Source organism: Salmo trutta, unplaced genomic scaffold (assembly GCF_901001165.1).
Source record: "Salmo trutta unplaced genomic scaffold, fSalTru1.1, whole genome shotgun sequence".
NCBI classification, from domain to species: domain Eukaryota; kingdom Metazoa; phylum Chordata; class Actinopteri; order Salmoniformes; family Salmonidae; genus Salmo; species Salmo trutta.
In genome coordinates this window covers 283,930-300,313 of record NW_021823412.1, presented here as the reverse complement: position 1 = coordinate 300,313, position 16,384 = coordinate 283,930, and the positions used below count along the sequence as shown (strand labels likewise).

Here is a 16,384-nt window from a genome sequence, read left to right as displayed (position 1 = left end):
TTGGGCTCCCGAGTGGCGCAGCCGTCTAAGACACTGCATTTCAGTGCAAGAGGCGTCACTGCAGTACCTGGTTCAAATTAGGCTGCATCACATCTGGCCGTGATTGGGAGTCCCATAGGGCGGCGCACAATTGGCCCAGCGTCGTCCGGGTTTGGCCGGGGTAGGCCGTCATTGTAAATAATAATTTGTTCTTAAATGACTTGCCTAGTTAAATAAAGGTTAAATAAAAATGGAACATTGGTAGAACAGTTGTGGAACTTGCAGCATCATCTGCCTTTGACTGGTCATAGTATCAGTAGAGAACAGCCAAACTAACAGCAGTGGATCAGTAGAGAGAACAGCCAAACTAACCGCAGTGGATCAGTAGAGAGAACAGCCAAACTAACAGCAGTGGATCAGTAGAGAGAACAGCCAAACTAACAGCAGTGGATCAGTAGAGAGAACAGCCAAACTAACCGCAGTGGATCAGTAGAGAGAACAGCCAAACTAACCGCAGTGGATCAGTAGAGAGAACAGCCAAACTAACAGCAGTGGATCAGTAGAGAGAACAGCCAAACTAACCGCAGTGGATCAGTAGAGAGAACAGCCAAACTAACCGCAGTGGATCAGTAGAGAGAACAGCCAAACTAACAGCAGTGGATCAGTAGAGAGAACAGCCACACTAACCGCAGTGGATCAGTAGAGAGAACAGCCAAACTAACCGCAGTGGATCAGTAGAGAGAACAGCCAAACTAACCGCAGTGGATCAGTAGAGAGAACAGCCAAACTAACCGCAGTGGATCAGTAGAGAGAACAGCCACACTAACCGCAGTGGATCAGTAGAGAGAACAGCCACACTAACCGCAGTGGATCAGTAGAGAGAACAGCCAAACTAACCGCAGTGGATCAGTAGAGAGAACAGCCAAACTAACCGCAGTGGATCAGTAGAGAGAACAGCCAAACTAACCGCAGTGGATCAGTAGAGAGAACAGCCAAACTAACCGCAGTGGATCAGTAGAGAGAACAGCCAAACTAACCGCAGTGGATCAGTAGAGAGAACAGCCAAACTAACCGCAGTGGATCAGTAGAGAGAACAGCCAAACTAACCGCAGTGGATCAGTAGAGAGAACAGCCAAACTAACCGCAGTGGATCAGCTACATGAAACCCCTGAATCTCTCTGCATCCACTCAAACTAGTCTTCATCCCAAATGGCGCCCTGTTCCTCCCCCCTCCTAGGGGCTACGTCTGCAATGGTACCCTATTACCTAACAGGGTCTGGCCAAAATTAGGGTACTATCTAGACTAGAGAATAGACTGCTATTTCAGATGGTAGTCCTAGACTCTCCTCATCTCCAATAGGGTGTCATTTCAGATGGTAATCCTAGACTCTCCTCATCTCCTCCAATAGGATGTCATTTCAGATGGTAGTCCTAGACTCTCCTCATCTCCTCCAATAGGGTGTCATTTCAGATGGTGGTCCTAGACTCTCCTCATCTCCAATAGGGTGTCATTTCAGATGGTAGTCCTAGACTCTCCTCATCTCCTCCAATAGGATGTCATTTCAGATGGTAGTCCTAGACTCTCCTCATCTCCTCCAATAGGGTGTCATTTCAGATGGTAGTCCTAGACTTTCCTCATCTCCTCCAATAGGATGTCATTTCAGATGGTAGTCCTAGACTCTCCTCATCTCCTCCAATAGGATGTCATTTCAGATGGTAGTCATAGACTCTCCTCATCTCCTCCAATAGGATGTCATTTCAGATGGTAGTCCTAGACTCTCCTCATCTCCTCCAATAGGATGTCATTTCAGATGGTAGTCCTAGACTCTCCTCATCTCCTCCAATAGGGTGTCATTTCAGATGGTAGTCCTAGACTCTCCTCATCTCCTCCAATAGGGTGTCATTTCAGATGGTAATCCTAGACTCTCCTCATCTCCTCCAATAGGATGTCATTTCAGATGGTAATCCTAGACTCTCCTCATCTCCTCCAATAGGATGTCATTTCAGATGGTGGTCCTAGACTCTCCTCATCTCCTCCAATAGGATGTCATTTCAGATGGTGGTCCTAGACTCTCCTCATCTCCTCCAATAGGGTGTCATTTCAGATGGTAATCCTAGACTCTCCTCATCTCCTCCAATAGGATGTCATTTCAGATGGTAATCCTAGACTCTCCTCATCTCCTCCAATAGGATGTCATTTCAGATGGTAATCCTAGACTCTCCTCATCTCCTCCAATAGGGTGTCATTTCAGATGGTAATCCTAGACTCTCCTCATCTCCTCCAATAGGGTGTCATTTCAGATGGTAATCCTAGACTCTCCTCATCTCCTCCAATAGGGTGTCATTTCAGATGGTAATCCTAGACTCTCCTCATCTCCTCCAATAGGGTGTCATTTCAGATGGTGGTCCTAGACTCTCATCTCCTCCAATAGGGTGTCATTTCAGATGGTAATCCTAGACTCTCCTCATCTCCTCCAATAGGATGTCATTTCAGATGGTAATCCTAGACTCTCCTCATCTCCTCCAATAGGATGTCATTTCAGATGGTAATCCTAGACTCTCCTCATCTCCTCCAATAGGATGTCATTTCAGATGGTAATCCTAGACTCTCCTCATCTCTGCACACTAGACTGTCACCTCTAAACCAGAGACAATCACACAAACTGTCTGACTGTCCTCTATGGTCGTACCCTCAAATGGTAACCCTTCTCCTTATATAGTGTACTGCTACTACTTCCCCCACAGCTCAAAACAAATCAAAATGTATTTGTCAAGTGCGCCAAATACAACAGGAATACAACCTTACAGTGAAATGTTTACTTACAGGCTCAAACCAATAGTGCAAAAAAGGTATTAGGTGAACAATAGGTAAGTAAAGAAGTAAAAATACAGGCTATATACAGTAGAGAGGCTATATACAGTAGAGAGGTTATATACAGACACCGGTTAGTCAGGCTGATTGAGGTAGTATGTAGATATGGTTAAAGTGACTATGCATATATGATGAACAGAGTAGCAGTAGCGTAAAAGAGGGGTTGGCGGGTGGCGGGACACAACGCAGATAGCCCGGTTAGCCAATGTGCGGGAGCACTGGTTGGTCGGCCCAATTGAGGTAGTATGTACATGAATGTATAATTAAAGTGACTATGCATATATGATAAACAGAGAGTAGCAGCAGAGCAAAATTGGTTGGACGCCCATAAAACTGCTGCCATTTCTTCCGGCACCATTTTGGTTCTGGTCTAAAGTAGTGCACTTCATAGGGAACAAGGTGCCAGTTGGGATTAGAGCCTATTTGTATGGACCCGTATGCTACACACATGGACATGGGCCGGTTTCCTGTATCCATGACGCTGGGTTGTAGTTTCAGCCTAGCAACCGTTGCCTAGCGACAGGCCTAGAGGACTGATGATCAGCGATGCAGAAGGAAGGCAACTGATTGTTTTTCTACACCTTGTTTTGTTTTGTCTGTTCTGCGACAAGGGGCAGTGGATGTTTCTGCGTTACTGCTCTCAGTGTGTGTATGTGCGTGTGTGTGTTCGTCTCATTTTGAATGTGTGTATATTAGATGAATGCTAACAGGCTTCCCAGCCAACCAGTGGTGAACAGACATAACCGTGGTGGATTAATACTCACCTGAGTTAAAGGCGACGTCCTAAATGGTACCCTGTGTAGTGGACTACCTTTGACCAGTAATACACTAGATCGTGACTAGGGGGCCATTTGGAAGTCAAACCAAGCTACACTCCTCATGACCCTTGTTGTTGCTCAAACACTAATGGCTGGGTTTGGTTAGTCTTTAATCATTAATGGCTGGGTTTTGGTTAGTCTTTATCACTAATGGCTGGTTTTTGGTTAGTCTTTAATCACTAATGGCTGGGTTTTGGTTAGTCTTTATCACTAATGGCTGGGTTTTGGTTAGTCTTTAATCACTAATGGCTGGGTTTTGGTTAGTCTTTATCACTAATGGCTGGGTTTTGGTTAGTCTTTAATCACTAATGGCTGGGTTTTGGTTAGTCTTTAATCACTAATGGCTGGGTTTTGGTTAGTCTTTAATCACTAATGGCTGGGTTTTGGTTAGTCTTTAATCACTAATGGCTGGGTTTTGGTTAGTCTTTAATCACTAATGGCTGGGTTTTGGTTAGTCTTTAATCACTAATGGCTGGGTTTTGGTTAGTCTTTAATCACTAATGGCTGGGTTTTGGTTAGTCTTTAATCACTAATGGCTGGGTTTTGGTTAGTCTTTAATCACTAATGGCTGGGTTTTGGTTAGTCTTTAATCACTAATGGCTGGGTTTTGGTTAGTCTTTAATCACTAATGGCTGGGTTTTGGTTAGTCTTTAATCACTAATGGCTGGGTTTTGGTTAGTCTTTAATCACTAATGGCTGGGTTTTGGTTAGTCTTTAATCACTAATGGCTGGGTTTTGGTTAGTCTTTAATCACTAATGGCTGGGTTTTGGTTAGTCTTTAATCACTAATGGCTGGGTTTTGGTTAGTCTTTAATCACTAATGGCTGGGTTTTGGTTAGTCTTTAATCACTAATGGCTGGGTTTTGGTTAGTCTTTAATCACTAATGGCTGGGTTTTGGTTAGTCTTTAATCACTAATGGCTGGGTTTTGGTTAGTCTTTAATCACTAATGGCTGGGTTTTGGTTAGTCTTTAATCACTAATGGCTGGGTTTTGGTTAGTCTTTAATCACTAATGGCTGGGTTTTGGTTAGTCTTTAATCACTAATGGCTGGGTTTTGGTTAGTCTTTAATCACTAATGGCTGGGTTTTGGTTAGTCTTGAATCACTAATGGCTGGGTTTTGGTTAGTCTTGAATCACTAATGGCTGGGTTTTGGTTAGTCTTGAATCACTAATGGCTGGGTTTTGGTTAGTCTTGAATCACTAATGGCTGGGTTTTGGTTAGTCTTGAATCACTAATGGCTGGGTTTTGGTTAGTCTTTATCACTAATGGCTGGGTTTTGGTTAGTCTTTATCACTAATGGCTGGGTTTTGGTTAGTCTTTATCACTAATGGCTGGGTTTTGGTTAGTCTTTATCACTAATGGCTGGGTTTTGGTTAGTCTTTATCACTAATGGCTGGGTTTTGGTTAGTCTTTATCACTAATGGCTGGGTTTTGGTTAGTCTTTATCACTAATGGCTGGGTTTTGGTTAGTCTTTAGTCTTATCACTAATGGCTGGGTTTTGGTTAGTCTTTATCACTAATGGCTGGGTTTTGGTTAGTCTTTATCACTAATGGCTGGGTTTTGGTTAGTCTTTAATCACTAATGGCTGGGTTTTGGTTAGTCTTGAATCACTAATGGCTGGGTTTTGGTTAGTCTTTAATCACTAATGGCTGGGTTTTGGTTAGTCTTGAATCACTAATGGCTGGGTTTTGGTTAGTCTTTAATCACTAATGGCTGGGTTTTGGTTAGTCTTTATCACTAATGGCTGGGTTTTGGTTAGTCTTTAATCACTAATGGCTGGGTTTTGGTTAGTCTTTAATCACTAATGGCTGGGTTTTGGTTAGTCTTGAATCACTAATGGCTGGGTTTTGGTTAGTCTTTATCACTAATGGCTGGGTTTTGGTTAGTCTTTAATCACTAATGGCTGGGTTTTGGTTAGTCTTTATCACTAATGGCTGGGTTTTGGTTAGTCTTTAATCACTGGTGCTCTCCCTACTTTTAACATACTTCTCTGTTGTCATTTCTCAATCTCTTTTTACTGTTATACACTCAGCCTTGAGTCTCTGTCTGTCCCAAATGGTACTCTATTCCCTATGTAGTGCACTACTTTAGACCAGGGCCTATAGGGCTCTGTATAGGGAATAGGATGTCATTTGGTACAGCATTGGCTGATCAGTAAAGGTCGAGGGTCATGCTCAAGGGGTTACCATGTAGAATTAAAACAGGACGGCCAAACCTACTACTGGCAGTGCAGGATTTTGCTCCGACCCTGCTCTAACACCTGATTCTACTAATCAGTCTAATCAGAACCTTGACTGGCAGAATGAGGTGTGTTAGAGCAGGGCTGAAGCAAAAGCCTGCAGACCCAGTAGCTCTCTGGGAGGAGGGTTGGTATCACCAAGACCACTTAGGTTCATACGGAATCAACTGGCTTTCTGATTGGTTTACCGGCCATCAACTAGCTTTCTGATTGGTTACCTCACATACAGTTGAAGTCGGAAGTTTACATACTCCTTAGCCAAATACATTAAAACTCAGTTTTTCACAATTCCTGCCATTTAATCCTAGTAGAAATTCCCTGTCTTAGGTCAGTTAGGATCAACACTTTATTTTAAGAATGTGAAATGTCAGAATAATAGTAGTGATTTTATTTCTTTCATCACATTCCCAGTGGGTCAGAAGTTTACATACACTCAATTAGTATTTGGTAGCATTGCCTTTAAATTGTTTAACTTGGGTCAAACGTTTCGGGTAACCTTCCACAAGCTTCCTACAATAAGTTGGGTGAATTTTGGCCCGTTCCTCCTGACAGAGCTGGTGTAACTGAGTCACGTTTGTAGGCCTCCTTGCTCGCACACGCTTTTTCAGTTCTGCCCACAAATTTTCTATAGGATTGAGGTCAGGGCTTTGTGATGGCCATTTCAATACCTTGACTTTGTTGTCCTTAAGCCATTTTGCCACAACTTTGGAAGTATGCTTGGAGTCATTGTCCATTTGGAAGACCCATTTGCCACCAAGCTTTAACTTCCTGACTGATGTATTGAGATGTTGCTTCTCTCCTCATGATGCCATCTATTTTGTGAAGTGCACCAGTCCGTCCTGCAACAAAGCACCCCCACAACATGATACTGCCACCCCCATGCTTCACGGTTGGGATGGTGTTCTTCAGCTTGCAAGCATCCCCCTTTTTCCTCCAAACATAACGATGGTCAGTATGGCCAAACAGTTCTATTTTTACGATCTTTGTTGCCATGTGCAGTTGCAAACTGTAGTCTGGCTCTTTTATGGCGGTTGTGGAGCAGTGGCTTCTTCCTTGCTGAGCGGCCTTTCAGGTTACGTCAATATAGGGACTCGTTTTACTGTGGATATAGATACTTTTGTACCTGTTTCTTCTAGCATCTTCACAAGGTCCTTTGCTGTTGTTCTGGGATTGATTTGCACTTTTTGCACCAAAGTACGTTCATTTCTAGAAGACAGAAAGCGTCTCCTTCCTGAGCGGTATGACGGCTGTGTGGTCCCATGATGTTTATACTTGCGTACTATTGTTTGTACAGATGAACGTGGTACCTTCAGGCATTTGGACAGTTCTCCACAACTCTGGTTCATCCTTGGGAGGTCTACGATTGTTTTTCTGAGGTCTTGGCTGATTTATTTTGATTTTCCCATGATGTCAAGCAAAGAGGCACTGATTTTGAAGGTAGGTCTTGAAATATATCCACAGGTACACCTCCAATTGATCAAATTATGTCTATTAGCCTATCAGAAGCTTCTAATGCCATGACATTTTCTGGAATTTTCCAAGCTGTTTAAAGGCACAGTCAACTTAGTGTATGTAAACTTCTGACCCACTGGAATTGTGATACAGTGAATAAGTGAAATAATCTGTCTTAACATTTGTTGGAAAAATTACTTATCATGCACAAAGAAGATGTCATAACCGACTTGCCAAAACTATAGTTTGTTAACAAGAAATTTGTGGAGTGGTTGAAAAACGAGTTTTGACTCCAACCTAAGTGTATGTAAACTTCAGACTTCAACTGTATAAAGCAAGTTTAATTCCATAAGCAGATTTCCTGTGTGTGTAGTTTAACTGTTATCTCAGTCCATGATTGGATCTTGGTCACCCCTTTTATATTTGTATAGTATTTCTGAACAGGTGTGTTCTGATCGTAGCAGACGTGTGTGTGTGTGTGTGTATATATATATGAGGCATATGGACAGGTGTATGGACAGTAAACTACCCAGAAACAAACATTTATTGACAAAGAATTACAGCCCAGTCAGATCAGGGGTGTATTTATTAGTTGCCCACCGTAGCATAACGTTTTGCAAAAAAAAAAGTGTTTATTTTGGACAAATTCATGTTGGTTGAGTAGTAGTCCTGATCTAGGATCAGGTCTGTTTCCTAGTGAATACACCCCATGGTGTTGAATAGGAGGGTTACTATCCATTCTACCATTAGGTTGGTACCCCAACACTGTTACTATCCATTCTACCATTAGGTTGGCACCCCAACACTGTTACTATCCATTCTACCATTAGGTTGGTACCCCAACACTGTTACTATCCATTCTACCATTAGGTTGGTACCCCAACACTGTTACTATCCATTCTACCATTAGGTTGCTACCCCAACACTGTTGATCTGAAGCTCTGTGTAAAGACAGTGGTCCAACTCCCCAAGAAGGTTGATCATCCTGGAACATGACTCAGTTCCTTTTCTCAACACCATGTCGATGATGTCACGTGCCTTCTCTGTCCTCTCAGCTATCACTTTCACTGACTCCATTTCCTCCTGGTTGATGACTGTGTGTTGCAGGAGTCTGTCCAGCAGTTCATTCAGGACAGGTCCTGATACTCGTTTCACAAACTCTGTCCGTACAGAACGCAGCTGCTGCTCTGGAGAACCAGTCAGACTGCTCTCAGCCGGACGCCCTGCCCCCGACACAGCACCTGAGAGAGGTTACAACATTTTTAAAAAAGCGACCTAAAATAACAAGTATCGAGAAATGTTTTTTTTTTTTAACAATAACGACCTGCATCAGTGAACATATTTAAGGCCGGTTTCACTGACAGAACAACAGGCTGGGTCATTCAGAACCAGGCTAATCTACATCAAGTCCTGGAGGAGATGTCATTGGGTCATTCAGAACCAGGCTAATCTACATCAAGTCCTGGAGGAGATGTCATTGGGTCATTCAGAACCAGGCTAATCTACATCAAGTCCTGGAGGAGATGTCATTGGGTCATTCAGAACCAGGCTAATCTACATCAAGTCCTGGAGGAGATGTCATTGGGTCATTCAGAACCAGGCTAATCTACATCAAGTCCTGGAGGAGATGTCATTGTTCTTGAAGACAGTCTTTTAAAATCAGGACTAGTCCAGGTCCTACAGTAAACCATGTTGACTGGCCCTCATGTCATTGGTTTGTACAGTGCATTTGGAAAGTATTCAGACCCCTTGACTTTTCCCACATTTTGTTACGTTACAGCCTTATTCTAAAATTGATTAAGTGTTTTTCCCTCAATCTACATACACAATACCCCATAATGACAAATTGAAAACAGGTTTTTAGACGTTTACAAATGTATTAAAAATAAATATACCTTATTTACATAAGTACTTAGACCCTTTACTATGAGACTCGAAATTCAGCTCAGGTGCATCCTGTTTCCATTGATCATCCTTGATGTTAACAACTTGATTGGAGTGCACCTGTGGTAAATTCACGTGTTTGGAAAGGCACACACCTGTCTATATAAAGGTCCCACAGTTGACAATGCATGTCAGAGCAAAAACCAAGCCATGAGGTCGAAGGAATTGTCCGTAGAGCTCTGAGACAGGATTGTGTCGAGGCCCAGATCTGGGGAAGGGTACCGAAACATTTCTGCTGCATTGAAGGTCCCCACGAACACAGTGGCCTCCATCATTCTGAAATGGAAGAAGTTTGGAACCACCAAACTTCCTGGCTGCACGGCCAAACTGACCAATCGGTGGAGAAGGGCCTCGGTCAGGGAGGTGAGTGTTCCTCTGTGGAGATGGGACAACCATCTCTGCAGCACTCCACCAATCAGGCCTTTATGGAAGAGTGGCCAGACGGAAGCCACTCCTCAGTAAAAGGCACATGACAGCCTGCTTAGTTTGCCAAAAGGCACCTAAAAAAACAAAATTCTCTGGTATGATGAAACCAAGATTGAACTCTTTGGCCTGAATGCCAACCTGGCACCATCCCTATGGTGAAGCATGGTGGTGGCAGCATCATGCCGTGGGGATGTTTTTCAGCGGCAGGGACTGGGAGACTAGTCAGGATTGAGGGAAAGATGAACGGAGAAAAGTACTGAGATCCTTGATGAAAACCTGCTCCAGAGTGCTCAGGAGTCAAGTGGCCTGAATACTTTCTGAAGGCACTGTAACTCATGTTTACTTACTTGTTGAACGGGTGTCAGTGACGTATTCATCTGAAAGATAAACAACATGAGGTTATAATATCACTCTAAAAAGCATCTGGTACTAAAGTACAAAGTGATGATTGACATGTGCTCCTACCGTGTGATACCATTTCTTTCCATACTGTCCTCTCATCATCACTGAATAACTCCATCTCAATGTCAACCCCTGTCATTTTCACAATCGCCTTGAAAAAGCTTGGTGTGGTGTCTCTTTGTATGAAATGAATTCTCTGGAGGGAGAGAGAGAGAGAGAGATTGCTTTGGCAATGTAAACTTATGTTTCCCATGCCAATAAAGCCATTTGTATTGAATTGAGAGTGAGAAGGCAACAGCGAGAGACAGACAGAGAGCAATGGATAGAAATGTGACTTTAATGTCAGATTCATGTTCTTATTCTACTGAAACTGTACCGGTGGATTGATGGAGGTAGAACAGGGAATGTTCAGTCTGAAGGAACTATTCAGTTTGAAGGACTGCTCTGGTCTGGAGATGAGAAACCTTGAAGACCCATGAGACTTTTCCTGTTGTTCCACAGCCTGCGACACGAGGCATGGAATACCCAGCCAGTCAATGTATAGTCTTATTCAAACATTCAGAAAACTAGCAACACACTATTCTCTTCATTTAATGAGTGTCAACATAAACTGCACCACTGGTTAGTTAAGGTCACCTCTATAATAATGGTCCCTCACCTGTATTTGGCTGGGGTTCCAGGGGAACAGGTATAGGCGAGAAATTAATGTTTCCCTTTTCACTGTCAGATAGAGCATCAGCTCACAGTGGACATCTACGTCCCAAGACAGTAATCTCAGTATCGGACCGATAGGTGAGAACTTCGGATGGAGAATCTTAGCATGGAATCTGGTGACCTCATGCACTTCCTCTAAAGATACTCCATGTTCCTCTACATGAAGAATCTTCATCTCATTCCTCAGGGAAGGGTTGGTCCCTGAACAACACAATAAAAAGGAGACAGAAAGACAAATATTGTATTATTCATCCAACTAAAACACAAAGAATATGCAGTACCAGATCACAGTAAACTCAAACTCCCAGAATAGCTCATTCATTCATTCAGGAAGTGAAACTCAGTTACATGGAAATGTCTTTCTGAATACTATTTCTATATGGTTTTACCTAAACAGACACAGTGTGGCAGATGAACTTCCTCCAGTTCACCTAACTCCATAGTGATGTCCAGCAATGGACCACCTTGTGTGTACTGCATGTCTTTCAGAAGTTGACTGTAGGGATCCCAGTTCCTGAAGTGATACTTCAGAATGACATCTCTCTCACACAGCCAGCGGAGCCCAGACACTGTGCACTCATAACTCCCTTTGGGTGTCCTGTGTCTGAGGGCAACAACAATATATGGTAGAGAGGGTCAATGGTCAAATGGAGAGGTTGGATTAGAAGACTATTCCCAAAGGTAATGGGGAAATACACTAGCAGGTGGAATGAAATGTTAAAAGTAGTTATTTTACCTGAACATTGTCACTCCCTGGACAGTGGAAGTCAAGGGCTCAATCTGAATCCAGTGTGTGGAGTCCTGAACAAGGACAAGCATGTCAGTAATACATATGGGGCCTGTTTCCTGGACACAGATTGAGTCTAGTGCTGGACTTAAAGCACGCTCAATGGAAGTTTCAATAGAAAGTTCTTTAAGGTCCAGGACTAGACTTAATCTGTGTCTAGGAAACTGGCCCATTAACCAAAGTAACTAATCTAATGTATTTATTCAATGTTACATGGAATGCTGGTGATTTATCAATTCAACTGTCTGACAAAATATAACATCAGCTAAAATCCTGCATGACTACAAGCAGAACACAGGACTGTCTATATCCCAGTATGAATGGTTGGTCAGTACACACCTGGCTTTGAGACTGTGTTTATATTACTAAAGCAGAACACAGGACTGTCTAAATCCCAGTATGAATGGTTGGTCAGTACACACCTGGCTTTGAGACTGTGTTTATATTACTAAAGCAGAACACAGGACTGTCTATATCCCAGTATGAATGGTTGGTCAGTACACACCTGGCTTTGAGACTGTGTTTATATTACTAAAGCAGAACACAGGACTGTCTATATCCCAGTATGAATGGTTGGTCAGTACACACCTGGCTTTGAGACTGTGTTTATATTACTAAAGCTGAACACAGGACTGTCTATATCCCAGTATGAATGGTTAGTCAGTACACACCTGGCTTTGAGACTGTGTTTATATTACTAAAGCAGAACACAGGACTGTCTATATCCCAGTATGAATGGTTGGTCAGTACACACCTGGCTTTGAGACTGTGTTTATATTACTAAAGCAGAACACAGGACTGTCTATATCCCAGTATGAATGGTTGGTCAGTACACACCTGGCTTTGAGACTGTGTTTATATTACTAAAGCAGAACACAGGACTGTCTATATCCCAGTATGAATGGTTGGTCAGTACACACCTGGCTTTGAGACTGTTTATATTACTAAAGCAGAACACAGGACTGTCTAAATCCCAGTATGAATGGTTGGTCAGTACACACCTGGCTTTGAGACTGTGCCTGACTCCTGCTGTTTTCAACTCTCTAGAGACAGCAGGAGCGGTAGAGATACTCTGAATGATCGGCAATGAAAATCCAACTGACATTTCCTCCTGAGGTGCTGACCTGTTGCACCCTCGACATCCACTGTGATTATTATTATTTGACCCTGCTGGTCATCTATGAACATTCGAACATCTTGGCCATGTACTGTTATAATCTCCACCCGGCACAGCCAGAAGAGGACTGGCCACCACTCATAGCCTGGTTCCTCTCTAGGTTTCTTCCTAGGTTCTGGCCTTTCTAGGGAGTTTTTCCTAGCCACCGTGCTTCTACACCTGCATTGCTTGCTGTTTGGGGTTTTAGGCTGGGTTTCTGTACAGCACTTTGAGATATCAGCTGATGTAAGAAGGGCTTTATAAATACATTTGATTTGATGTAAAAGTAAGAATTGACTTTGACTTACCTCAACATGGTCACAAGTCTTACAGCTCTGAGGAATCACTAAAGTCAAAAGTAGTTGTTATTTAAAACAGAATCTTATTGTAATAAAAATAAATATAAGTGATCAACAGTCTCAGAATGTACACTCATTAGCATACCATAATCTGACATTAGTGTTATATTAATGAATGTTTGTGGAGGCAGGAAACAACATCGTTCTGGTCCATGTTTTGTAGATGTTGGGGGTCTGATTTCTGGTAGATCCTAGGATGAGAGCTTAAAGGTAGAGTCAGCTAAATGATGTTGTATGAGCAGCACCACAGATATTGTGATGAGCAAGATGCCTGACTTCTCTCTCACACAGTCACACACAGTACCTGCCCATGTGGAAAGGTTCTCTTCACTCTCTCACAGCGTGGTAACCACGGAAACAAAACAGTCGTCTAGCCTTGCGGTACAACGCTCTTAGTTGTAGAAATTGACCCACTATACGGACCTGTTAATGGTGGGTCACGACGTGTCAGAGTAAATGTATAATTATTTCATTAATTACTGGAATTGATTCGGCCAAGTGCATCTGCGCTCTCTGCCTTTTAACAGCGGTCTCTGCTCCGTTTGGCAGCTGCGTGAGTGGGAGAGGGAGATGCCCGTGTGCTTCGCGGTTCACCGGATATTTTTTCTGCAGTTTTCTTGAAGGACACATCGTTCAGCAGCAGATGATGCCCTGTCAGCCACTGACTTGTCATTCCCACTCAACATCACTCACCGCTATCATCAAATGGACTCATGCTAGCCACAAGTTCTGAATGAGCTCAATTGTCATAAAACGCAAATACAGGGATGAGTTGCTCTCTCTTTCATACAAACGGAGAAATAACGAGGAGCGCCCACTGTGTGTTTTGTGCGGGGACGTGTTTAACGGTAGTAATGTTGTGGATGGTAAACCCATCCACAACATGATGGTGAACCCAGGGAGGTCTTTCAGAACAAGGCAGAATGCTTCAGGATGCTTCAAGTCAGCTAGCAAGGCATTGTTGTCATTTTATAACAGGCGATGATAAGCAGAAATAAGGGAGTACTAACTCTCATTGTAGTAGAAGTGAGTTTCTCTTTCAAACAATCCCCTGGCCTTGTACACAGCTATTAGCTCAAATTAGCCAAAGCAAGCTAGCTAGTTACTGATGGTGCAACCCTTAGTAACAGTACAGATGAATATAAAAAATGATCAGGCCTGTAGATATTATTGTTGAAACCTAGTCTAGGTTGGAACTGTTGCTGTTTAAATACAAGTAATAAATTAGTATTCTGAACTGGAATAAACTTATTGAAGCAAGTTGATTTGAGGTAAACACTCATCTACAGCAGGAAGCGGTCTCCTGTCTGACTGAGAAAGGCAAACACTCATCTACAGCAGGAAGTGGTCTCCTGTCTGACTGAGAAAGGCAAACACTCATCTACAGCAGGAAGCGGTCTCCTGTCTGACTGAGAAAGGCAAACACTCATCTACAGCAGGAAGCGGTCTCCTGTCTGACTGAGAAAGGCAAACACTCATCTACAGCAGGAAGCGGTCTCCTGTCTGACTGAGAAAGGCAAACACTCATCTACAGCAGGAAGCGGTCTCCTGTCTGACTGAGAAAGGTAAACACTCATCTACAGCAGGAAGCGGTCTCCTGTCTGACTGAGAAAGGCAAACACTCATCTACAGCAGGAAGCGGTCTCCTGTCTGACTGAGAAAGGCAAACACTCATCTACAGCAGGAAGCGGTCTCCTGTCTGACTGAGAAAGGCAAACACTCATCTACAGCAGGAAGCGGTCTCCTGTCTGACTGAGAAAGGCAAACACTCATCTACAGCAGGAAGCGGTCTCCTGTCTGACTGAGAAAGGTAAACACTCATCTACAGCAGGAAGCGGTCTCCTGTCTGACTGAGAAAGGCAAACACTCATCTACAGCAGGAAGCGGTCTCCTGTCTGACTGAGAAAGGCAAACACTCATCTACAGCAGGAAGTGGTCTCCTGTCTGACTGAGAAAGGTAAACACTCATCTACAGCAGGAAGCGGTCTCCTGTCTGACTGAGAAAGGCAAACACTCATCTACAGCAGGGAGCGGTCTCCTGTCTGACTGAGAAAGGCAAACACTCATCTACAGCAGGAAGCGGTCTCCTGTCTGACTGAGAAAGGCAAACACTCATCTACAGCAGGAAGCGGTCTCCTGTCTGACTGAGAAAGGCAAACACTCATCTACAGCAGGAAGCGGTCTCCTGTCTGACTGAGAAAGGCAAACACTCATCTACAGCAGGAAGTGGTCTCCTGTCTGACTGAGAAAGGTAAACACTCATCTACAGCAGGAAGTGGTCTCCTGTCTGACTGAGAAAGGCAAACACTCATCTACAGCACGAAGCGGTCTCCTGTCTGACTGAGAAAGGCAAACACTCATCTACAGCAGGAAGCGGTCTCCTGTCTGACTGAGAAAGGTAAACACTCATCTACAGCAGGAAGTGGTCTCCTGTCTGACTGAGAAAGGCAAACACTCATCTACAGCACGAAGCGGTCTCCTGTCTGACTGAGAAAGGCAAACACTCATCTACAGCAGGAAGCGGTCTCCTGTCTGACTGAGAAAGGCAAACACTCATCTACAGCAGGAAGCGGTCTCCTGTCTGACTGAGAAAGGCAAACACTCATCTACAGCAGGAAGCGGTCTCCTGTCTGACTGAGAAAGGCAAACACTCATCTACAGCAGGAAGCGGTCTCCTGTCTGACTGAGAAAGGCAAACACTCATCTACAGCAGGAAGGGGTCTCCTGTCTGACTGAGAAAGGCAAACACTCATCTACAGCAGGAAGTGGTCTCCTGTCTGACTGAGAAAGGCAAACACTCATCTACAGCAGGAAGCGGTCTCCTGTCTGACTGAGAAAGGCAAACACTCATCTACAGCAGGAAGCGGTCTCCTGTCTGACTGAGAAAGGCAAACACTCATCTACAGCAGGAAGCGGTCTCCTGTCTGACTGAGAAAGGTAAACACTCATCTACAGCAGGAAGCGATCTCCTGTCTGACTGAGAAAGGTAAACACTCATCTACAGCAGGAAGCGGTCTCCTGTCTGACTGAGAAAGGCAAACACTCATCTACAGCAGGAAGCGGTCTCCTGTCTGACTGAGAAAGCAGTAGATGTTCTGATCCAGTTTGGTTCCACATACCCATGTGAGTCAGGGTTCTCAACTCTGACATACTTAAAACAAGTACAGAAACAAGGCTGAGTATGACCTCAGTGTTGCATTGTTAAACACGGAGCCCAGAATAGACCTGCTCGT

General features: G+C 43.7%; 1 protein-coding gene across 2 annotated transcripts; it reads right to left on the bottom strand.

Moving 5' to 3' along the window:
- Positions 1 to 8,238: 8,238 nt before the first annotated feature.
- On the bottom strand, positions 8,239 to 13,264 carry LOC115190790 (NACHT, LRR and PYD domains-containing protein 1b allele 3-like). Of its 2 annotated transcripts, XM_029748867.1 has the most exons (9): positions 13,237 to 13,264; positions 13,101 to 13,138; positions 11,586 to 11,650; positions 11,239 to 11,453; positions 10,794 to 11,050; positions 10,512 to 10,637; positions 10,199 to 10,331; positions 10,081 to 10,110; positions 8,239 to 8,604 (listed from the first exon to the last, which is right to left on the bottom strand). In XM_029748867.1, the coding sequence occupies exons 1-9, from the start codon at positions 13,247 to 13,249 to the stop codon at positions 8,270 to 8,272; spliced, it is 1,212 nt and encodes a 403-aa protein (XP_029604727.1). In that variant the 5' UTR covers positions 13,250 to 13,264; the 3' UTR covers positions 8,239 to 8,269. The 2 variants fall into 2 exon arrangements, with proteins under 2 accessions (XP_029604727.1, XP_029604726.1); XM_029748866.1 differs by lacking the exons at positions 13,101 to 13,138; positions 13,237 to 13,264 and having other exon boundaries at positions 11,586 to 11,975.
- Positions 13,265 to 16,384: the final 3,120 nt, after the last annotated feature.

What these genes read in the sequence shown, in the direction of transcription:
- LOC115190790 (XM_029748866.1), bottom strand. Translation starts at nt 11,809, where the DNA reads ATGGGCCAGTTTCCTAGACACAGATTAAGTCTAGTCCTGGACCTTAAA. An exon ending in GCCACACTGTGTCTGTTTAG is followed by an intron (nt 11,051 to 11,238) that starts GTAAAACCATAT and finishes TGTGTTGTTCAG; the next exon opens with GGACCAACCCTTCCCTGAGG. An exon ending in GGAACCCCAGCCAAATACAG is followed by an intron (nt 10,638 to 10,793) that starts GTGAGGGACCAT and finishes CTCGTGTCGCAG; the next exon opens with GCTGTGGAACAACAGGAAAA.